At 43.1% G+C, this 25365-nt stretch overlaps 1 protein-coding gene across 5 annotated transcripts in view; it reads right to left on the bottom strand.

The window, feature by feature from the left end:
- Positions 1 to 25365, bottom strand: part of LOC139546645 (unconventional myosin-Ib-like) — a 144489-nt gene that overhangs the window by 46627 nt on the left and 72497 nt on the right. For all 5 annotated transcript variants that reach the window (XM_071355261.1, XM_071355262.1, XM_071355264.1 and 2 more), the window contains exons 5-9: positions 14258 to 14362; positions 12297 to 12343; positions 9661 to 9724; positions 4029 to 4127; positions 3346 to 3449 (exon numbers count right to left, since the gene is read on the bottom strand). In XM_071355261.1, the coding sequence (XP_071211362.1) occupies positions 3346 to 3449; positions 4029 to 4127; positions 9661 to 9724; positions 12297 to 12343; positions 14258 to 14362 (419 nt within the window). The remainder of the gene's footprint in view (positions 1 to 3345; positions 3450 to 4028; positions 4128 to 9660; positions 9725 to 12296; positions 12344 to 14257; positions 14363 to 25365) is intronic.

Raw genomic sequence — 25365 nt, 5'->3', positions numbered from 1 at the left:
GCAATCACTACTAAAGGACACCAATAAGAAGATGAGACTTTCTTGGGCCAAGAAACACGAGCAATGGACATTAGACCGGTGGAAATCTGTCCTTTGGTCTGATGAGTCCAAAATTTGCCATTTTTGGTTCCAACCGCCATGTCTTTGTGAGACACAGAGTACTTGAACGGATGATCTACACATGTGTGGTTCCCACCGTGAAGCATGGAGGAGGTAGTGTGATGGTGGTTTGCTGGTGACACTGTCAGTGATTTATTTAGAATTCAAGGCACATTTAATCAGCATGGCTACCACAACGTTCTGCAGTGATACGCCATCTCATCTGGTTTGCGCTTAGTGGGACTATCATTTGTTTTTCAACAGGACAATAACCCAACACACCTCCAGGCTGTGTAAAGGCTATTTGACCAAGGAGGAGAGTGATGGAGTGTTGCATCAGATGACCTGGCCTCCACAATCACCCAACCTCAACCCAACTGAGATGGTTTGGGATGAGTTGGACCTCAGAGTGAAGGAAAAGCAGCCAACAAGTGCTCAGCATATGTGGGAACTCCTTCAAGACTGTTGGAAAAGCATTCCACGTGAAGCTGATAGAGAGAATGCCAAGAGTGTGCAAAGCTGTCATCAAGACAAAGGGTGGCTACTTTGAAGACTCTCAAATATAAAATATATTTTGATTTGTTTAACACTTTTTTGGTTACTACATGATTCCATACGTGTTATTTCATAGTTGTGATGTCTTCACTATTATTCTACAATGTAGAAACTAGTCAATTAAATAAAAACCCTTGAATGAGTAGGTGTACAAACTTTTGACTGGTACTGTACATTTTATATTTACTTTTTGTAATAGCCCATAGAACAAATTCCCCCAAAATGTTTGCAAAAAAATGTATATATTACTATTAAGAAAAACACCTTTTTATAGGCCTACCCAATGGCATTATGCATTGACATTCACATTTTTACATTCTATGTCAGAATAATGTGGGCATTACGTGACTAAAGACAGCATTCTCCCGACACAAACACACTAATGAAGTCTGTCCATGTGGTAGGTCTCGCCATTTGTGATGTTGAAGAGTTATTGAGGGGGTACCGTATCATTTTTTAAAAGCAACCAAAAACTGGGTTCCCTTTGTATTGCAACGCTTTGTATGGAAAACTAAGTTGAAGCCAACATTCGATGTTGTCTTTCTCTTTATAACCGCACATGGTTTTACCACAACAAGCGCAACAGACTAGCACAACACCCTTCCATTGAAACAACAGGAAACAAACTGATCAGAAAAACAGGTCAGAAACTAAAATCTGATTATATTGGCGCAGTAGAACTTCTAAATCGCCTACGATAATTTCAAGGACTTTTCAAGGACCAAAGACCCTAGAGGAAATGCCATTTTTAAGGTAGACTATTCCATGATGACTGAATTGCGTATTGCAAATATTCAACCAAGACCTTGAACTTTTGTCTTGTTTGCATACCCATTTTTGCCTTAGCATTTACTGGTAGATAGCATTTACTGGTAGATAGCATAACTTGGAACATCTTTCCTTCCTCTATCGCTGTCTGTCTTCGCGCCAGGCAACAACCAGCTGTTTGAGAGCTGCTCGCTCTCTCTGCCCGACCAATTATCTATAGGCTACGTGTGTCGAGCGCGCGTGATAGATAATCGACATAATGAATGAACAGCTTCGGGAATCCATCTTTTTCAAATAATTATATAGCCTAGATTTCTTCTAAAATACATTTTAAAAAGCATTATTACAATATATTTTTAACTGATGGGGATGATCGACTGGCCCTGAGGGTTTCTAAAACCTCCCCTGTAGGTCGAGCCCTTACACACACAGACAGGGGCATTCCCGTGCCGTTGTTGCCTCTTCAGAAAGTAAGTTTATTTTTGGTCAATTGCGCATTACTGTTTGAATAAATCATGATGATAAAAAAAGCTAATTGTGAACCAACAACTAAAGTGACCAGCTAAAAATAATTTGCTGGCACGCTTGTAAAACGGCAAGTAAAACGGTCACAAATGTGACTGTTTTGGTCACAGTATCGAAGCCTGACTTGGGATGCAAGGGGATTTGTAGACGGGTGATTCTATGCAGTTGGACTTTAATGTACATGTAGTCAATCTCAAACACACAATGATAACATGGACAACAGAAAAGGGAGATGCGTTTCTGGACTGGAGAGGAAAGAGAGACAACTACTGACAGAGGACACAGTGATGTGGATTGTGTAGTAGGGGACCTACAGTATCTTGAATTATTAAACATGTGTTACTGTGATTTGACACCATTTTGAACAAGGGTGAGAAAAAAACTGTAGCAGGCTGCCTTTGGCTCCTACAACAACATCATATCCAGTGGAGAGGCCTATTGTTGTAAATCACTGAAATCTATTGTGTTGAGATGGACTGCAGCTGTGAGGTGGCTTACTAGCTCCCTCACTGAGAGAAGTGCTAAGACAGGATGCTACGTGTGTGTCCTAAATGGCATCACTGTAGGCCCAGGTCAAAAGTAGTGCACTATATAGGTGCCATTTGGGACACATTCACCGCTACTGAGAGTCCAAGGGCAGGGAGACAGTGGAGTACAGGACAGTCCTGTTAAGGGAGTTGGGAATGGATAAAGCTCAGGCAGCTCATAACATAACATCCTCTGTGTGTCACCAACGGTAACTGAGTCAGGAGGAAGATAGAGACTTACACATGATGACCACGCTCTGCAGCCCTGCATGTCAGAGAGCGACTGTGTGTGTGTACTTTAGAAGAATGCAGCTGCTGTTCCTCCCTAACATTTCCCACAACAGTACAGCATCCAATCTGCCTGTGTACTCTGAAGCATTCTGCTATCGTTTACAGTACGGGAACGCCTTCACGGCAGGTGGAATGGGATTCCCTCTCTGAGCTAAACTTATCCTTGTCTCACTCTCCTGCTGTGGATATAGTTCAAAGTTCAAGTTAGGGTCTGTACACAACTACACACATGGATAAGCAAAAGACTACGGCAGAAAGGAAGACATTTCATTGGTTCTAGCTGGCAAAATTAAGGGGCGTGTCTGTGTAAGGTCGCCGTTCATTGGTGAATTGTTTTTCAGCAGCGTGTATGGACCCTCACATTACAGGTAGAGAGGCTGTAGAAGACACTAGCTTGCTAGGCGCATGGACCAGAGCTGTTTTAAACCTTAATCCAATCTACGTGCTCGTTTATTCGGTCAGTAGATAAAGAGGATCAGACCACCTCTACTCTCACTCTACCCTTTGTCACAGTGCACCTCTAAGCTAAGCCAAAAACAAGTTGACACAATGACAGACAATAATTATGTGTGTGTCTCACCCTGACGGTCCTGAAGCTTGCTGCATCATCCAGCCCATTGACGTTGGCTGAATCCAGACTCAGGTAGTTGTATTTACTGAAATCTCTGTCCAACTTCAGCTTCACTGTGTGCCAGAAAGACAAACACACATGGCTTTAGCATGGTGCATATTGACTAAAGTGCTATACACTTTAGAGCAGCAGTTCTCACACACACACACACACACACATGAGCAGCAGTTTCAAATGGGCCTTTAAAGGCTTGTATCAGGTATCAAGGGAAGTCACAGTATGGTGTATTGGATTACAGGTTACATTAAGTGCAGATAAATCAAGTCTTTTGATGTTTGTCCAGCATTGAATCAAAGACCATTATATTGTTCTCCTTCATCAAGACTGCCAAACAGTGGCTGAGCTCCAGCTGAGAACAAATGAACCACACTGGTTTCATGTTCTTTGTTCTCTGTAGTTAAACACAGGCTCATGTTTAAGTATTAGTCACGTGTTTCTTTAGAATAACTAAGACATTTTGCGGTTAGATAACTTTGACATTTATTTGACGCCAAGTGTAATAACTCTGTCATGACATACCTTATAAACATTTGTGACTGTTTCTGAGATGGTATGACTCGTAACGAAGAATCATGACATGTTAATAATATTGTCATGAAGGTATTACCGATAACTGTGTGTGGATAACTTACTCAGGGTGTCATCCGAGGCTCCAGAAAGAAGCTGGTAGAAGATGTGGAAGTTTCTCTCTCCTCTTGGCTGCTTGCAAACCCTGGACTTCTCCAGTAGATCTGAGGATAACAATACATAAAGCACACAATTAAGACATAGATGTTAAAAACAGGCATTATACTGAATTACCTGCTAGAACAATTCAACAAATCGGTAAGGTAGGAAAAGGAAATGTAAACCGAGATTTAACAAGGTATTATTATTACTCTACCATGAGTTTACCACACATGGTAGAGGTAAGGCAGGACATATACTGTAAAAGAAGATGTCATTTAATGAGCTAAGAACACGACTGATCTTTTAAGTCTACACATGGTCAGTGTCCAGACCACGTCTGTAGAGCTCTGATCTCCCTGTTATAGCCAAATATTAGTGTTTCCAAGGTGACAGAGCCACGGTTATGTAGGCGTCTCATTGTTCATTGTGTAGAAGTAGAGCCTCCGAGCCGTCAGGCACAGGAAGACTAAAAGGAGGAAACCATATGAAGGGCTCAAAAGTCAAGTCAGCTCCTTCTCCTTAACTACAACACCTAGACTGAAAAGGATGTACTCTGTTACATATTACATTTCAACAGTTAATGTGGTTTAAGTGGTTCACATAGCTCTATTTACTATAAGTTGATCAGGAAAGTAAGATCAATTCTTCTCTACCTGGCTAAATGATGTTATGTTGAATATAGAGCCCAGGGACCTGAGTTGGAGCTGCTAGCTACCGGTCAGCTAAGTTATCCTCTCAGTGGGGGCATTAACCGCTTGGAGAGTCAGGGACCACTTCATAATGCATTTACACTTTCTCTGGCACAGCACTTAATTCCACTGGCCCACTACAGAGAAACGGGTAGTCAATAGACTGCCAGCCATGCTTCACCACCACATGATAGTCACTGTGTGTGTGTGTGTGTGTATGTGTGTGTCACTAAGTGATTCTGAGTTTTTAAACACGTGTCTGTCAGCTCATCAATAACGTAGCATCTCTTTAGAGTGCGACAGACAAGCAGCTCAGAGTGATGCACTGCCTCTGAAATGTAATCAAAATGGAGCTTGACAGCATGGATTCTCACCCCTCTCTTTTGTAATACACACATAAAATACTAGTCTTGCAATGTGAGTATTCTCTGGCTTTCTCTCTGTCATAAACAATGTCACTGTCTCCCATTGTGGCTCCCTTAGCCTGTACCCTACTCTGAGATTCACATGTAACTGCATGCAAGCATCCTCTTGACCAGACAAAACTCACAATAGTGAGTTCCAACAGAAAATAAGATGCAGGAACAGGAAATGTGGCTCAAGAATGTTCTGAACATTCAGAGTCTACCCCCCAAGGGGCTCTTCTCTCTGTCATGACCTTTCACCTTTTGTACACTAGAAGAGTTCAGCCCTGTTATTGCTTTTTACTACTAAGGCTTTTTCATGCCTGCTGTAAAGTATTTGTAAAATGTTGAATGCTATTTAGCTATTTGCAGTGGGCAGGCTGCATCCAGGAAATGGTTCCTAGATTAGCAAACATACATTAAAGGAGAAATGTCAGACATGCTATATACTGAAAAATAAGAATGGAAGTCCATGTCTTGTCATTTAGACTAGGATTTAACCAGCACCAAAGGATTGTGCGCCTGGGTATTGATATCTTCTTCCTAGCACGTTATCATTATCTAAGTCAACTCAACTTTAGTTTATTATACAAAATGGGTAATGAACAAGGCACAATCACATACAATAACAAAAATAAACAAAAATAAACAAGATTATCAAAGCAGACAAAATTCTACACGTACAGTTTGACACATTATTCCATACAAAACTAGCGAGCATGGGCTGTAGTGTCCTAAACCCTTCGACTGTGGCCTAACCCTAGCTGCTCCACCATGCCCTAGAGCAGTGGTTCTCGAACCTCACCTGGGGACACACAACCATTCCATGTATTTGATCTATTCCAGTGCTAGCACATCCTGATTCGAATTGACAACTAATTATCAAGCCCTTGACTAGGTGAATCAGGTGAGCTAGTTGAAAGCTACTACAAAATTGTGAAACGTCTGGGGGTGCCGAGGAGAGGTTTGTGAACCACTCCCCTAGAGGTGTTCCTCTTTAATCTCCAGTTAAAGAAGATCTCTGGGCATGGAGAGAGACGGAGAGAGGGCCATAATGAGGTGTTGGCTGACTGTGCTGCAGCAGTGAAATAAAGGAACAGAGGAATTTATAGCTAGTGACTTCTGAGGAAAGCCCTCAGGCATGAGAGGCCTATTCTTCCATTAGTGGTGCGCAGGTCAGCTGTTTGTTCACCCGCACCTGCTCGCAATTGATTATAACCCATCCGCAACCGCCTGACTATTTGTGGTAAAGTGAACATTTGAGACCCGCACCCAACCCTAACCTGCAAATATAGAAAATGCGCTATAGGCTAGTCAAAGATATCGTAGATATCATTTAGATACAGTACATCACAAAAATGATGTGGACATCCCTTCAAATTAGTGGATTCTGCTATTTCAGCACCACCCGTTGCTGACAAGTTTATAAAATCGAGCACGGAACAATGCAATCTCCATAGACAAACCTTGGCAGTAGAATGGTCCGTACTGAAGACCTCAGTGACTTTCAACGTGGCACAGTCATAAGAAGCCACCTTTCCAACAAGTCAGTTCATCAAATTTCTGCCCTGGTCAACTGTAAGTGCTGTTATTGTGAAGTGGAAACATCTAGGAGCAACAACAGCTCAGCCCTAAAGTGGTAGGCCACACAAGCTCACAGAACGGAACCACAGAGTACTGAAGCGTGTAAAAATAGTCTGTCCTCAGTTGCAACACTCGCTATCGAGTTCCAAACTGCCTCTGGAAGCAACGTCAGCACAATAACTGTTCGTTGTGAGCTTCATCAAATGGGTTTCCATGGCCAAGCAGCCACACACAAGCCTAAGATCACCATGTGCAATGCCAAGCGTAAACTGGAGTGGTGTAAAGCGTTCCGCCATTGGATTATGGAGCAGTGGAAATGCCTTCTCTGGAGTGATGAATCATGCTTCTCCATCAGGCAGTCCGACGGACGAATCTGGGTTTGGCGGATGCCAGGAGAACTCTACCTGCCCGAATCCAGTGCCAACTGTAAAGTTTGGTGAAGGAGGAATAATGGTCTCGGGCTGTTTTTCATAGTTCTGGCTAGGCCCCTTAGTTCCAGGGAAGGGAAATCTTAATGCTACAGCATACAATGACATTCTGGACGATTCTGTGCTTCCAACTTTGTGACAACAGTTTGGGGAAGGCCCTTTCCTGTTTCAGCATGACAATGCCCCAGTGCACAAAGCGAGGTCCATACAGAAATGTTTTGTCAAGATCGGTGTGGAAGAACTTGACTGACCTGCACAGAGCCCTGACCTCAACCCCATCGAACACCTTGAATTGGAACGCCAGGCCAACATCAGTGCCAACCTCACTAATGTTCTTGTGGCTGAATGGAAGCAAGTACCCGCAATGTTCCAACATCTAGCGGAAAGCCTTCCCAGAAGAGTGGAGGTTGATATGCTGCAGGAGTTATTATTAAGGCTATAGTACTATTCACACAGGACAAGCATTACTAGAGAACGCTGGTTATTTATTTATTACCCCAGAATGTCCGTTATTCTAGAGAACGATGTGGACGGGATTCGTTTTTCCAAACTGCCCCCTGTAATTATTATATATATTTCTTCCTATAAATTGACAGTTATGATGTAAGCCTGGAGGTTTTTTTCTAGGCATGAAGATATTTCAACAAGTCCAGGCGATAACAGGCTACACTGATAACTCGAGCTTGGTTCCCAAGTTTCTAAACCATACCAAACCATCTTTGGTATAGTGTCGCCATAATACTTTAATTGAGGAAGTGTGATCATAATCATTCGGATATTTTAGGGATCCGCAATAGAAGACGTCTTAGCGCGCCAGCCTTCAGATGTGAGCTAAACAGCTAACTTGCACTTGATATGCATTTTTAGGCTATGGATGTTCCAAACGTTTAGCTCAGTAGTATACTGCGATCTATTAACAGCAATGGTTGCATTAAATATGCGCAATAATTTTAATGATGCATTTGGCGATATTCAATTAATTTGCGTATAAACAAAAGCAATCACTGTGAACGTTGATACATGTAGGCCCTTCATATATAGGCTATGCGCAGCACTTCATTCAATTTATTGTTTTCTTGTTCAAACCTCGAGCCACCTGTCGAACTCAGACATTTCTCTCAAAACACAGGGATGTCGATTCGCACGGGACTAGTATTATCAGAGGACTTTGGAGTAGGTTATTCTGGTTAGTCAATGTCCAGATTTCATTTTCCATTTAACCCATCTAAACAGTAGGCTACAGTTCCCTTGATATGCCATAGGCCTATTTGAAGTCACGTCTTGTGACTGTGGAATTTGTATAGAGCCTCAATCTTCACACACAACATAGCCAGCACTGCTATCATCCTCTTTCACCACTTCACCAAATCTTTTCAAACATTACTTCTCTGGCCCTCCCTCTTTATATTCAGCTCTCCTTACTCAGCTATTGTCTTATTGAATGAAACTTCGGCAATTACCTTTTTGCCGAAGTGGATTGACATTAACTTTTTCTGCCCGTTCCCAAAAGCCTTATCTGGTGATTGGCTGTGTAGGCTATTTGGCGTCCGCACAGTTAAGCTAAAATTTAGGCTTATGCAGTAATACCAGATAATCTAAAATAATGAAAGAAAAGCCTCCTTGTAGCCTATATAAATAATTACACATTGATGGATTGTGTAAGGTATTGTTTCTCTTTATTCAACCTGCCCTTCAGCCACACACTATTTAAATGACATTAAACACGGCTGCGAATCACTACCTTCCATCCATCCTCCTCTTCCTGTTATATACCATTGCACCATAGAGTCACATGGCCCTCAGTCTCCCTCTCCATAATAAACCTATGAAGGCACTGGGCAGTCTCCATGAGCTCTCCTCTCCAACAAACAGAAAGGACAGAGGACTATCTGTGACAGATCTACCCACTCTTTATTTCCCCTGACCTCATAGCAGAATCTCTTCAGACTAGACAAAACAATATGAACAAGAGACCGGACAAAACAATAACAAAGCAGTTGAGGGTCAGAGATACAAGACGAGGTACTGCAGACAGAAACCAGTCAACATTTTTTAATGTGTCTGTTTGGCAACTGTTCAGGTTTTTTGAGGTTGTTTTTTCCCCATCTAGTTCCTGTGTGTCACTGACCCTCCATTGACTGAAAATAAACAGTGCAATATTGATCTCCCTCTCTCTTTGGTGAGCCGACCGACTGGGCGTGCAGGGACAGCATGTGGTGAACTGCTCGACTCCGTCCCTCTCACTGTCCCTGGCCCTCTCCCTCATCCAGATCCTGTCCCTCGCCCAGAGTGTGAGACAAACCATTACCATGGTAGAATGACTGACTGACTGGGGGTTTAATTGAGCTAACTGTGTCAGGGCTACACTATCACTACCATGCTCACAGCAGTGACATGTGAGAGGGCTAGAGGGATGTAGGAGAGCTTAGCATGTGGTTATTTAAGCATGACGTGTGTATGTGTGTATGTGTCTTCCTTATAAATACTCACAGTTGCTAATAACTCCACCCAAAGGGTCTCCCTTGAAGTCAAACTCAATGTCCATGTATTTCCCCTGTAGAGAAGAGAGAATACAGTGATTAGAATTTCCTGACACCACACTAACATATCAGCATGTTATTGGGTAAATAACAACAACTAGCTAGTCTCTGAGGCAAAATCTATGTTTTCTTTCAGCAATGAAGCAGTTTTCCAGGCAGCCAAAACAAGAAATAATAAGATAAAACAGGACAAATAGGATGATTCGGGCCCAGGGCTTATAATAAGGTGGCAAGGTTAGGTTGCTTTGTAGCAAACTCAGCACAGGCCCTGAATGCATTTAAGTTATGTTTAGGAATCAAAGAGTAAATATTAATAATTGAAATGGCCATTGAACACATTCCCAGATGCAGGAGGAAGCGTGCACAAGCACAGGCAGGGATCACCGCAAACCTCACTGAAATGAGAAAAGAGTTTAACTCATTTTGAAGAAGTAATTTTGTCTCCAGGCACTGGACGCGTTCATAAATTCAGCTGCCAATCACACATAGGTATGCTGTGAAGTAATTGACTACTGTGAAGAAGGAAAGTACTTTATTCTTCTCCCATTTGAAAGGAGAGTAAAACAAACCACCCTGCTTCGCTCACCCTCTGTTCTGTTTAAAATGTGGGTTAGAAGAACACTGGGCCCAGTTTCTTTGCAGCCATTTGATTAGTCTTCCTTTTATCTATCTTCAGAGTAAAAAAGAAAAGCCGTAGTGGCTCCTGAGTGGCGCAGCGGTCTAAGGCACTGCATCTCGGTGCATCTCACTGCAGCCCCTGGCTTGATTCCAGGTTGTATCACAACCGGCCGTGATTGGGAGTCCCACAGGGCGGCGCACAATTGGCCCAGCGTAAATAATAGGCCGTCATTGTTAATAAGAAGTTGTTCTTAACTGACTTGCCTAGTTAAATAAAGGTCAAAAAAGAAAACATTTAACTGGCAATGGCCGCTGCCAGTTTCAACAACATCTCCAGTCTCTCTGCAGGGGGAAGAAACAGATCAAACAATCTGTCCTCGTCCTGAGGAGATGAGTTAGAACTAAATGGGATTCACTGGAACAAGCAGGAGGTGCTCATCAAGCAGTTTAAATCAAGGTTACCTAAATATAAACAGATCAGGCATAATCCGAAATAATTCCCCTATTATGATATCCTAAACCTGAGCACAGGCTAGGGACAGGTAGGTAGCTACACTCTGAGGTTGGTGAGTGAGTTGTACAACTTTATGAAAGCCAGAGGTTGAATAGTATGGTACACAGAGCACTTCAACACCAGATTAAACTGACTCGTGGGATATTAGTTCAAATAACAATGGTACATGACAAGGGCCTGTGAGTTTTGGTTTGTGTGACCTGACCAGTGCCCTAGACATTAGGTCATCATTGTGAATGTGTTCTTAACTGACCTGCCTGGTTAAATAAAGGTTAGATAAATAAACAGGCATTAAGTGAAGACTGGTTAGCCCGAGACAGGGTGGGATATGGTTCAGTCAGTCAGTGTGTTTCCAGTCTGATTGGTGAAGCCTGAAGTAATGTGGTGACATCAGAAACAGTGGAATCTAAAACAGGCAGCTGCTGGCTGCCAATGGGCCCCACTGGAAAACGCAGCCAGCCAGCGAGGAAGCATGAGAAATAAAAAGACAATGCTTTCCTAGATTAGTTTGCCAGACAAAAAACCTCAACAGAGTAAGATAGTGGTTGCATCACCACTCTGCTGATATCATCATTAGTCAAAGCATCAGTCAGTTTCCTAAAGCTCCAGTGCTGCAGGAGCCATGTTTGCACCAGAATGCTCACTGTGCATAAGTCATATTGGAGGAGCGGTAGTGTAGGCCTCCAAGTATGTTAGTTCCTCAGCGGCAATTGGCCAAAGGTCAGAGGTCAAAGTAACAGTTACCGTAAACCTAACCATCCCATTGGCTGACGATCGTACCGTCAATACGGTCTCCACACCAGCCGACACAAGCTGTTTTGCATGATGTGACGTAATGTAATCTTTAACTGTACAAAGCAGCACCGTACTGGCGCTTGTGCCATGTGGGAGTGGAATAAGTGGATATATTTAGTGCTTTAAGAGCCATCTCATTGTAGGAAACCATTACATGACACCAGAGGCAGTGGAGTTTCTGGAGAAAAGAGCAGTTTTCCAAACACTAAAGGGATCTTGGCAGGAGCCATCGGCAGACATCTGGAGATGGTTGCCAAAAAAACACTACACTGACTTGGGTTTAATTTCTATCCTGGGCTGCATCTATGCTGTAACTGTAATGGCTTGGTGTTAAGGCAGGGTCTGCAGAGAGAGCCAATTGCAAGCTATACAGAGGGAGAAAATGAGGGAGGAACTAGGGGAGAAAGAGTGATATGAGAGAAAAAGAGATAAAAGAGAAAAAGGGTGAGGGTTTGTTTGCCTGTGGTGACGTCTAGATCAAAGGTCCACCTGTGTTTAATCTAAAGTAAACACAGCTTCAATGGAGGAGACCATCAAACACTGATTCCTATTGGAGGAGCAGACCATCACACACAGATTCTTATTGGAGAAGCAGACCATCAAAGCACCCACAGACTTCAGTGTTAGTATCAGGACAACAAAGAAAATAGGATACTTACAAATCGGGATGAGTTGTCATTTCTCATAGTTTTAGCATTCCCAAAAGCTGAAAATAAACATTTCAACATGAGTATCAGTCAGGTAGACAGGGCAACCAATATCAGTATATTATACATTTTGATAGTCTGTAAGTCTGTATTACTTCAAGTATGTGAAAAGTCATCAAGCATCACTTTCTCTGCTAAATCATAAGCACTAACTAACACATACATACTGATGGCTTGGTTGGTGTTCTCTTCATGAAATCTACTTAACGCTGTCTGTCGAACCTGTAAAAGCTGATCCATGTATCTGTCAATCATGAAACAACTAGACTATCACAAAGCCTTTTGGTCTGATTTTATTTTACCTTTATTTAACTAAGCAAGTCAGTTAAGAAGAAATTCTTATTTTCAATGACGGCCTAGGAACAGTGGGTTAACTGCCTTGTTCAGGGGCAGAACGACATTTTTACCTTGTTAGCTCAGGGATTCGATCTAGCAACCTTTTGGTTACTAGTCCAACGCTCTAACCACTAGGCTACCTACCACCCCTGACGCCTAATCAGTCCCATTATGTTATTGAGGGCCTGGGTTAAAACAAAGCTTGGAGGCTTTCAAAGCCGGAGGCTCAAAATAGCAGTCTCTCTACATTTAAGTCAGTGGTTCAGTGTGTGAACTACACATAGTACACAATTATGAAAATTACCAGAGACCATCAATTATAAGTTTGCAGTATTTCATAGTTCAACACACATTTCAACACAATATCACCATTCAAGAAAAGACCGTGAAAAAAGTAGAATTGCTCGTTCAGTACAGTCCTTTAAGCAGGCTGAGATTTGTGGGAGCACCAACTGCAGTAAAAGTACATTATTAATATTCTCTTCCTCTCTCCAAAATCCCACATTTTACACTAAACCGCATTCATTTGTTGTTCAACAAAGCACCGTGGGGTTGTAAAGTATTTAAATCAGCCACCTAATTAAAGAGTGTTGATTAAGTTAATCATTGCTAACTACAGTAAGTCTATGTCCCCCCGCTCCCTCTTTTTGTGTACCTAAGGGTCATTACAGCCTGTAGCTGCTATACTCCTACTGAGTGTATTCTGGGCCTGGCTCTATACTACAGCAGCTAAGTACTGGGCACCGCTAGGCTACCTTCATCATTCACGAGCATTTCCTGTCTACAGACCCTCAATTAAAACACTGCTGTCTGTGCCAGCACAGAGGTATAGGGAGGGTTTTTTCTCCTCGTGTAGTGGACTAAGGATTGGTGAAAAATTGAAATAGGGTTGGGAGATTTTATAAAGTGTTGCATGTTGTGTCTAGTAGTCATTGGATGAAGAGTGGTTTGATGATTCATGTCAGGAAAACAAATACGGTACTCTCCAAAACAGATTTTTTTTTAAATGTACAGAGGCCAGTCACAAATGAACAGTGAATTGAATGTAAAGAAAATAATATGAAAACATGTATTGTCACATACAGGGTTTTACAGGGTAAGCCATAGTAGCATGGCATCCCTGGAGCAAATTAAGGGCACAGACAGATTTTTCACCATCTCTGCTCTGGTTTTCGAACCAGCAACCTTTCGGTTACCGGCCCAACGGGTCTCTTTCTCACACACTTCAAGTCTCTCTTAACAGAGATATCCATATAGCTTGAATGCTTTTTGACAACCATTACAACATGTGCGGCAGCTAGCCTAGTGGTTGTAATGGTTGGTGAAAGCATTCAAGCTATTTGGATATCTCTGTTAAGAGAGGCTTGACGTGTGAGAGAAAGAGACTGGTTAGAGAAAAAAGCGAAACTGATTGTGTGTAAAAGTGGGTGTGTCCCTGATGCCTCGGCCATCTTAGCTGAGCCCCATCCCACTCTGAACCTGAAGCATGGGAGCCACTTCCACTCGCATATATAAGCACCTCCTATTCCGAACTTGCATGGGAAAGAGCGAAAGGTGGGTCGGGTTAGAACACTCACCCTCCAGCACAGGATTGGACTGCAGCAGCTGCTCCTTCACCTTGTTCACCTCCTGGCCCTTCCCACACACCGCCGCCACATATGACATCACCAGCTTACTGGCCTCTGGAACAGACAGAAAGACAGGGTTAAAGGTCATTCTCATCTAGATCTAGACAGGGCTGAGGCAAGAGCCCTGACACACCCAAACCTCCAAGTCGCCAATTACGCCAACCCTAGCCAGCCCCTCCACACCCCAAAATCCCCCTTACATCACTCTCCAGCGGCCCCTACAGAGACAGGGTGTGTACCCTCTCTGGGAAAAATGTCAAGAACTTTGAAAGGTTCTTCAAGTGCAGTCGCAAAAACAATCAAGCGCTATGATGAAACTGGCGAAATGAGGACAGCCACAGGAAGGAAGACCCAGAGTTATCGCTGCCGCATAAATAATGGCGCCAGACAGGATGGCCGCCGTTTTACGGGCTCCAAAGCAACTGTGCTGTTTTGTTTGTTTTTTCGCATTGTTTGTAACTTATGTACATCAAGTTGCTGCTAACGTCTCTATGACGGGAAAGAGCTTCAGAACAGCGATTACTCACCTCAAACTGGACTAAATTGTTTTATTTAATGAGTCCGAAGCGAAGGATATACTTCTTTCCAAAGAACAGGTCCAATCCCTGTCATTCACAACCTTCTCCCGCGGAGATACCGAGGGAGAAGGTTTGGATGCCTTGTTAGGATTCGTAGGTGAGTCAGTAAATCTCCATTACCATCGGTTCTATTGGCCAACGTGCAATCACAGGAAAACAAACTCGATGGTCTACGGTCGAGACCATCCTACCAACGGGACATTAAAAACTGTAATATCCTATGTTTCATTGAGTCATGGCTGAACGACGACACGGATAATATAGAGCTGGCTGGTTTTTCTGTGTAACGCCAGGACAGAGTAGCTACGTCTGGTAAGACGAGGGGCGGGTGTGTGTGTCTATTTGTCAGTAACAGCTGGCGCGCGATGTCTAATGTTAAAGAAGTCTCAAGGTATTGCTCGCCTGAGGTACCTCATGATAAGCTATAGACCACACTATCTACCAAGAAAGTTCTCATCTATATTTTCGTAGCCGTCTATTTACCCTAACAAACTGATGCTGGCACTAATACAGCTTGTTGAGTGCGGTCTAAGGCCATTAGCAAACAAGAAAATGCTCATCCAGAAACAGCGCTCCTAGTGGCCAGGGACTTTAATGCAGGCAAACTTAAATCAGTTTTACCTAATTTCTACCAGCATGACAAGCGCAAACAGAGGAAAATAAATTCTAGACCACCTTTACTCCACACACAGAGACAGATACAAAGCTCTCCCTCGCCCTCCATTTGGCAAATCTGACCATAACTCTATTCTCCTGATTCCTGCTTACAAGCAAAAACTAAAAGCAGGAAGTACTAGTGACTCGCACTTAATGGAAGTGGTCCGATGACGCGGATTCTACGCTACAGGACTGTTCTGCTAGCACAGACTGGAATATGTTCTGTGATTCATCCAATGGCTTAGAGGAGTATACAACGTCAGTCACCTGGCTTCATCAATAAGTGCATTGAGGACGTCGTCCCCATAGAGACGTATCCCAACCAGAAGCCATGGATTACAGCCAAAATCCGCACCGAGCTAAAGGCTAGAGTAGCCACGTTCAAGGAGTGGGACACTAATCCCGACAATTATAAGACATCCCACTACGCCCTCAGACAAACCATCAAACAGGCAAAAAGTCAATACAGGACTAAGATTGAATCCTACTACACCGGCTCTGATGTTTGTCAGATGTGTCTGGGCTTAACTATTACGAACTACAAAGGGAAGCACAGTCGCGAGCTGCCCAGTGACGCGAGACTACCAGATGAGCTAAATAACTTTTAGGCAAGTAACACTGAAGCATGCATGAGAGAACCAGCTGTTCTGGACGACTATGTGATCACGCTCTACGCAGCCGATGTGAACAAGACCTTTAAACAGGTCAACATTCACAAGGTCATGGGGCCAGACTGATTACCAGGACATGTACTCGGAGCATGTGCTGACCAACTGGCAAGTGTCTTCACTGACATTTTCAACCCCTCCTTGACCGAGTCTGTAATACCCACGTTTCAAGCAGACCACCATACTCCCTGTGCCCAAGAATGCGAAGGTAACCTGCCTAAATGACTACCGACCCGTAGCACTTACGTCGGTAGCCATGAAGCGTTTTTAAAGGCTGGTCATGGCTCACAACAGAGGTAGGCCTGATCACTGACAACGATGAGCCAGCTCATAGGGAGGGGGTTAAAGACCTGTCAGTGAGGTTCTAGGACAACAACCTCTCCCTCAATGTGAGCAAGAATAGGCCCCCAATTACATCGACGGGGCTGAAGTGGAGTGGGTCGAGAGTTTCAAGTTCCTTTGTGTCCACATCACCAACAAACGATCATAGTCCAAACACACCAAGACAGTCGCGAAGAGGGAGCAACAACACCAGGAGACTGAAACGGTTTGGCATGGGTCCCCAGATCCTCAAAAAGTTATACAGCTGCACAATCGAGACCATCCAGACCGGTTGCATCACCACCTGGTATGGCAACTTCTCAGTAATAGACCGTAAGGCACTACAGAGGGTAGTGTGTACGGCTCAATACATCACTGGGGCCTCATTATTATGTAATTCTACTCTGTTTACTTTCTATTTGTACTTGATTTATTTAGTAAATATTTTCTTAATTCTATTTCTTGAACTGCACTGTTGGTTAAGGGCTTGTAAGCAAGCATTTCACGGTAAGGTCTACACCTTTTGTATACGATGCATGTGACAAAAACAATTTGATTTGATTTGTTTCAGAGTTCAAGTAACAGACACATCACAATATCAACTGTTCTGAAGAGACTGCGTGAATCAGGCCTTCAAGGTCGATTGCTGCAAAGAACCACTACTAAAGGACATCAATAAGAAGCAGAGACTTGCTTGGACCAAGAAACACAAGCAATGGACATTAACATTTTTGGTTATAACCGCCGTGTCTTTGTGAGACGCAGATTACTTGAACGTATCATTTCAGTATGTGTGGTTCCCACCATGAAGCATGGAGGACGAGGTGTGATGTGTGGGGGTGCTATCCTGGTGACATGGATTTATTTAGAATTCAAGGCACACTTAACCAGCATGGCTACCACAGCATTCTTAAAGGTCCTCAATGATGTCACCATTGCCCTTGATTCTAAGCAATGCTGTGCTGCTATTTTTATTGACTTGGCCAAAGCTTTTGATATGGTAGACCATTCAATTCTTGTGGGCCACCTGAAGATTATTAGTGTCTCGGAGGGATCTTTGGCCTGGTTTGCTAACTACCTCTCTCAAAGAGTGCAGTGTATAAAGTCAGAACATCTGCTGTCTCAGCCACTGCCTTTCACCAAGGGTGTACCCGAAGCCTCGATCCTAGACCCCACGCTCTTCTCAATTTACAACAAAGCTCAGGCAGTAGGAAGCTCTCTCACCATTTATATGCAGATGATAGTCTTATACTCAGCTGGCCCCTCCCCGGATGTTGTGTTAAACGCTCTACAACAAAGCTTTCTTAGTGTCCAACAAGCTTTCTCTGCCCTTAACCTTGTTCTGAACACCTCCAAAACAAAGGTCGTGTGTTTTGGTAAGAAGAATACCCCTCTCCCCACAGGTGTAATTACTACCTCTGAGGGTTTAGAGCTTGAGGTAGTCACCTCATACAAGTACTTGTGAGTATGGCTAGACGGTACACTGTCCTTCTCTGGGCACATATCAAAGCTGCAGGCTTAAATCTAGACTTTCCTCTATCGTAATCACTCCCCTTTCACCCCAGCTGCCAAACTAACCCTGACTCAGATGACCATCCTACCCATGCTAGATTACGGAGACGTAATTTATAGATCGGCATGTAAGGGTGCTCTCGAGCGGCTAGATGGTCTTTACCATTCGGCCATCAGATTTCCCACCAATGCTCCTTAAAGGACACATCACTGCACTCTATACTCCTCTGTAAACTGGTCATCTCTGTATACCCGTCAGAAGACCAACTGGTTGATGCTTATTTATAAAACCCTCTTAGACCTCACTCCCCACTGTCTGAGATATCTAATGCAGCTTCACATACATACAGTGGGGAGAACAAGTATTTGATACACTGACAATTTTGCAGGTTTTCCTACTTACAAAGCATGTAGAGGTCTGTAATTTTTATCATAGGTACACTTCAACTGTGAGAGACGGAATCTAAAACAAAAATCCAGAAAATCACATTGTATGATTTTTAAATAATTAATTTGCATTTTATTGCATGACATAAGTATTTGATCACCTACCAACCAGTAAGAATTCCGGCTCTCACAGACCTGTTAGTTTTTCTTTAAGAAGCCCTCCTGTTCTCCACTCATTACCTGTATTAACTGCACCTGTTTGAACTCGTTACCTGTATAAAAGACACCTGTCCACACACAATCAAACAGATTCCAACCTCTCCACAATGGCCAAGACCAGAGAGCTGTGTAAGGACATCAGGGATAAAATTGTAGACCTGCACAAGGCTGGGATGGGCTACAGGACAATAGGCAAGCAGCCTGGTGAGAAGGAAACAACTGTTGGCGCAATTATTAGAAAATGGAAGAAGTTCAAGATGACGGTCAATCACCCTCGGTCTGGGGCTCCATGCAAGATTTCACCTCGTGGGGCATCAATGATCATGAGGAAGGTGAGGGATCAGCCCAGAACTACACGGCAGGACCTGGTCAATGACCTGAAGAGAGCTGGGACCACAGTCTCAAAGAAAACCATTAGTAACACACTACGCCGTCATGGATTAAAATCCTGCAGCGCACGCAAGGTCCCCCTGCTTAAGCCAGTGCATGTCCAGGCCTGTCTGAAGTTTGCCAATGACCATCTGGATGATCCAGAGGAGGAATGGGAGAAGGTCATGTGGTCTGATGAGACAAAAATAGAGCTTTTTGGTCTAACTCCACTCGCCGTGTTTGGAGGAAGAAGAAGTATGAGTACAACCCCAAGAACACCATCCCAACCGTGAAGCATGGAGGTGGAAACATCATTCTTTGGGGATGCTTTTCTGCAAAGGGGACAGGACGACTGCACCGTATTGAGGGGAGGATGGATGGGGCCATGTATCGCAAGATCTTGGCCAACAACCTCCTTCCCTCAGTAAGAGCATTGAAGATGGGTCGTGGCTGGGTCTTCCAGCATGACAACGACACGAAGCACACAGCCATGGCAACTAAGGAGTGGCTCCGTAAGAAGCATCTCAAGGTCCTGGAGTGGCCTAGCCAGTCTCCAGACCTGAACCCAATAGAAAATCTTTGGAGGGAGCTGAAAGTCCGTATTGCCCAGCGACAGCCCCGAAACCTGAAGGATCTGGAGAAGATCTGTAGGGAGGAGTGGGCCAAAATCCCTGCTGCAGTGTGTGCAAACCTAGTCAAGAACTACAGGAAACGTATGATCTCTGTAATTGCAAACAAAGGTTTCTGTACCAAATATTAAGTTCTGCTTTTCTGATGTATCAAATACTTATGTCATGCAATAAAATGCAAATTAATTACTTAAAAATCATACAATGTGATTTTCTGGATTTTTGATATTTTTAGATTCCGTCTCTCATAGTTGAAGTGTACCTATGATAAAAATTACAGACCTCTACATGCTTTGTAAGTAGGAAAACCTGCAAAATCGGCAGTGTATCAAATACTTGTTCTCCCCACTGTATCTACTGCATCCTCCACATACAACACCTGTTCTGCCAGTCACATTCTGTTGAAGGTCCCCAAAGCACACACATCCCTGGGTCGCTCCTCTTTTCAGTTCGCTGCAGCTAGCGACTGGAACGCGCTGCAACAAACACTCAAACTGGAGAGTTCAATCTCTTCATTCAAAGACTTAATCATGGACACGCTAACTGACAGTTGTGGCTACTTTGAGTGATGTATTGTTGTCTCTACCTTCTTACCCTTTGTGCTGTTGTCTGTGCCCAATAATGTTTGTACCCTGTTTTGTGCTGCTACCATGCGTTGCTGCCATGCAGGGTTGTCGTCTTAGACAACACACCACTACGTAGAGACCCATCTTGTCGTGATGTGTGTTTTGTCCTAATTTTCTTTACATTTATTTTAATCCCAGCCCCCTTCCCCGCAGGAGGCCTTTTTCCTTTTGGTAGGCCGTCATTGTAAATAAGAATTTGTTCTTAACTGACTTGCCTAGTTAAATAAAAAATAAAATTCTGCATCGACACGACATCTCATCTGGTTTGCGCTTAGTGGTACAATCATTTGTTTTTCAAATGGACAATGATCCAAAACATCCCTCCAGGCTGTGTAAGGTCTATTTGACCAAGAAGGAGTGTGCTGGTGATGCATCAGACTACCTGGCCTCCACAATCACCCGACCTCAACCCAATTGAGATGGTTTGGGATGAGTTGGACCGCAGAGTGAAGAAAAAGCAGCCAACAGCAGCTCAGCATATGTGGGAACTTCTTCAAGACTGTTGGAAAAGCATTCCTCATGAAGCTAGTTGAGAGAATGCCAAGAGTGGGCAAAGCTGTCATCAAAGGGTGTCTACTTTGAAGAATCTGAAATAGATTTGTTTTAAACTTTTTTGGTTACTAAACTCAGCAAAAAAGGAAACATTATCTGTCAACAGCATTTATTTTCAGCAAACTTAACATGTGTAAATATTTGTATGAACATAAGATTCAACAAATGACAAACTGAACAAGTTCCACAGACATGTGACTAACAGAAATTGAATAATAAAGGGGGGGGGGGTTCAAAATTAACAGTCAGTATCTGGTGTGGCCACCAGCTGCATTAAGTACTGCAGTGCATCCCCTCCTCATGGACCGCACCAGATTTGCCAGTTCTTGCTGTGAGATGTTACCCCACTCTTCCACCAAGGCACCTGCAAGTTCCCGGACATTTCTGGGGGGAATGGCCCTAGCCCTCACCCTCTGATCCAACAGGTCCCAGACGTGCTCAATAGGATTGAGATCCGGGCTCTTCGCTGGCCATAGCAGAACACTGACATTCCTGTCTTGCAGGAAATCATGCACCGAACGAGCAATATGGCTGGTGGCATTGTCATGCTGGATAAAGAAAAACCCTTGAATGAGTAAGTGTGTCCAAACTTTTGACTGGTACTGTATGAGAACATGTACCCAGACCCAGCGTTTTAAAAGATGGGGTTAGAATCTGTGCAACTTTGAGTTTATGTGCATTGATATGAATATGAAATGCTCCCGAATCAGCCTCTTCTCAGGACAGAAAGCATTATGCTAAACGTTACATGGTTTGTAGTATTAGTGTAATGTTCAGTCCAGACTCCAGAACATCCCTAGCCGATGAGATGACTGACGGTCTGCAGCGGACTGTGACCCAGAAAGCAAAAAGCGAGAGACAAAGGCAGAGAGGAAATCTTAAGAGGGCCTTTGACAACCCTTAAATATAGATAGTTAGGAAAGAGCGGGTAAGGGGAAAGCAGGAAATCAGCACAAGAGTTGAAGGATCCTAGAAATTACGTACAATAATTAAACAACATAGAGCCCTCGAACTCAACTCTGGACCTGGAAGCCAGTTCCACTGCTTTATTCATTGTTACCCTCTAATCAGGGACCCATTGTGCAATTCATTGTCAGGTAGAACAGAAAACCAGCAGGCTCCGGACCTTGTAGGTTATTAAGAGTTGAATACCCCTGACAGAGGATAGTATCGTTAACAAACCTTACAGTGAGTAAGCCCACAGTCCGCTATAATCATGTTTTTCAATCTCAAAAGGAACAAATCTCAAAAGTTACAAATTAGAAACACTTATAACCATCATACTGTTGAGGTATTCTCTAGATCATAAAGGTATTGTATGACACATACAGTTAGTGACTACTTTTTACTCTCTCACAAATATCAAATCTTTCATACAAAGATAATGTTTACATGTTTTCCAAATGACAAAAGATTCAGCTGGTTTGAAAAGGAACTACTTGCTAGTGGGACTCTTCAACCATTCAAATCTGCAGAAATGTGTGTGAGGTCAGGTATGCGAGTTCAATTTAATACTTCTGCAAATCTGATGACGCTCAGGGATGCTCAGAAACAAATGCACTGAAACACTCCTGTCAGGCACTGCACTCAAGGCAGTACGATAAATAAATTAGACCTCCTCTGAAAAATGCATTAACAAATAAAAGACTACTTCTTCACAAGGTGACTCCGTAATGAATTGGACTGAATAGCATTAGGGTCACCCCAAACCCAGACCCATTTTCATCAGCCTCATCTACCCCCTGTAAACCTACTGAGATTACCCCAAATCCTAACTCATCTCATTGCCCTGGCTTTGCTGATTCATTTCCTGGATTGGGACTTTAAACCCATGAGTGGTTGGCACACATACATTCCAGTATTTACTGTAGAACACCGCCCCCCCCCCCTGACAAAGGAGGAAGAAAGACCCCAAAACAAATGGTGTGGTTGTAATGTCCTGTACACTGATGTCAGCAAATTGTAGAAAGTTATGTGGCAGCACTTGACTTCATTAGACAAAAATGGTTTGTTTTGCATTTGAGGGAGAAAAGGAGTTAAATAAAAACACTAGTGAACTCTGACCTCTGCCAGCACTGCATCATTGCTAAGGTGACTAATTAATGATGTTGAACAATGTGACACCACTTGACTAACATTAATGTTCTGTATCAAAGTAATTAGGATGTTAACATTGGCCTTGCAGTGACAGATAATCCAAGGCCTTGTAATCACAGCACCAGTTAACCACAGAACGGTTTCAGGGCTGTGGGATATATGCTGGTATAAACATAACATTTAAGTAGTTCTGTCTTTTCTTAGTGGGATGAAGGCCACTTGTAGAGAGTTTAAATGGGAACCAAATGGAGAGTCAACTGGATTGACAACATGTTTGTAATTCACCCAGTAGCCCACTTCACCTGGCAGGCACGTGTACTGCAGTTTGACTCCAGCCTCCAGATGAGAAGTGCCGTGCCAGCAAAATAATTTGAATAATAGAATGGTTAGAACCTCTGAGAATTTTATTATTGTATTAATTCCAACACAAAAGGATAGCACAAATGGGGCTTCCAACAGCTAAAAGATAATTGGTATGTTACTTGGTTATATCATGTCAGATTCTCAAAGCCACATCACCCAGAGCACTGTACTATTGAATGAAAGTGTGTTAATACACCAGCAATTAGAAACAGTTTGGTTAGAGGCAGAGAAGAATGAAACTTATAAAAGAGGAACAGTAGACCACAATGTTATGTGAAGTCGGCTTCTGATAGCTTTGGTAAGTGCTGTAACACAAAACCAACGAAGAAAATGAAGAGAAGCTTTCAATTTAACTGATGTCAGAGGAAGGGACAGGGTGTGATGGTGATATCATCATCATATATTAGGGAGCATGGAGATTTCCCTGCCAATTCAATATGGCCAGCAACTGGGAATCACATCTGCCAAATTAACTATAACTAGCCACCAAATACCATTCTTCCATGCTTCTGTGTAGCATATGTGATTTTTTACAGTTAATCTTTACCTATAGAACACTTTCCATGATTAAAACATAGGTTAATACAAGTTGACAGCACAACATGGCAAAACATAAAATGAAGGTATATTTAAAGAGTTGCCACCGTTTATATTGTTTTGTCTAACTTCTATTTTATCGTCAGAGTTTGTTTCCATTAGTCAGTCGCTTTGTCTTTACACTATTGTTTTGCCATGCCTGCATGTACATTTGTGACTCGTTTCAGGAAGCTAGGCATATGTCACACGTCACTACTTCACAGGAGAGGCATTTGAACGTAAACATTTTTGGGGGCAGAAATATCTTCTGGAACATGTGAACTTTCATGTGCATTAATAACAAACTTGTATTCCGTAAATACAAATAAAATTGTTAAATTACGAGCCTAGTTGGCTTATCCACGAAAAAAGTTAGTAACCTTGTGGCCTGCTGGAGGTCATTTTGCAGGGCTCTGGCAGTGCTCCTCCTTGCACAAAGGCGGAGGTAGCGGTCCTGCTGCTGGGTTGTTGCCCTCCTACGGCCTCCTCCACGTCTCCTGATGTACTGGCCTGTCTCCTGGTAGCGCCTCCATGCTCTGGACACTACGCTGACAGACACAGCAAACCTTCTTGCCACAGCTCGCATTGATGTGCCATCCTGGATGAGCTGCATTACCTGAGCCACTTGTGTGGGTTGTAGACTCCGTCTCATGCTACCACTAGAGTGAAAGCACCGCCAGCATTCAAAAGTGACCAAAACATCAGCCAGGAAGCAAAGGAACTGAGAAGTGGTCTGTGGTCACCAACTGCAGAACAACTCCATTATTGGGGGTGTCTTGCTAATTGCCTATAATTTCCACCTGTTGTCTATTCCATTTGCACAACAGCATGTGAAATTTATTGTCAATCAGTGTTGCTTCCTAAGTGGACAGTTTGATTTCACAGAAGTGTAATTGACTTGGAGTTACATTGTGTTGTTTAAGTGTTCCCTTTATTTTTTTGAGCAGTGTATGAACAAGAGAGCCTCATCGAAGTTGCAACAAGCGGTTCTGTGAAAATTTAATTTAATTTAATCAGAAGCCACTGCCTGATTTCTGGATTGAGCTGCGCTCAGAGTATCCTGCCTTTGCAAATCACGCTGTTAAGACACTGATGACCTTTGCAACCACGTACCTATGTGAGAGTGGATTCTTGGCCCTAACTAAATTCAGGCACAAACTGTGTGTAGAAAATGATTTAAGACAGACTCCCTCCAATACAACCCAACATTGCAGAGTTATGAGCATCCTTTCAGGCACACCCTTCTCATTAACCTGTGGTGAGTTATTCACAATTTTCAATTAACAAATAAGGTTTTATATGCAAGATGGTTAAATAAAGAGCAAAAATATAGATTATTATTATTTTTTGCCCTGGTCTTATAAGAGCTCTTTGTCACCTCCCAAAAACTCCCAAAAACTAGTGTGTGTTTGTGGCAGGCTTACAATGATGGCAAAAAAAAACATTTGAGAGTGTGCTGACCCTGGCGCTAGAGGGGTACGCAGATGGAGGTTGACAGTTTGA

Source organism: Salvelinus alpinus, chromosome 20, assembly GCF_045679555.1.
Source record: "Salvelinus alpinus chromosome 20, SLU_Salpinus.1, whole genome shotgun sequence".
Lineage (NCBI taxonomy): Eukaryota > Metazoa > Chordata > Actinopteri > Salmoniformes > Salmonidae > Salvelinus > Salvelinus alpinus.
This window is presented reverse-complemented; position numbering and strand designations above follow the sequence as displayed.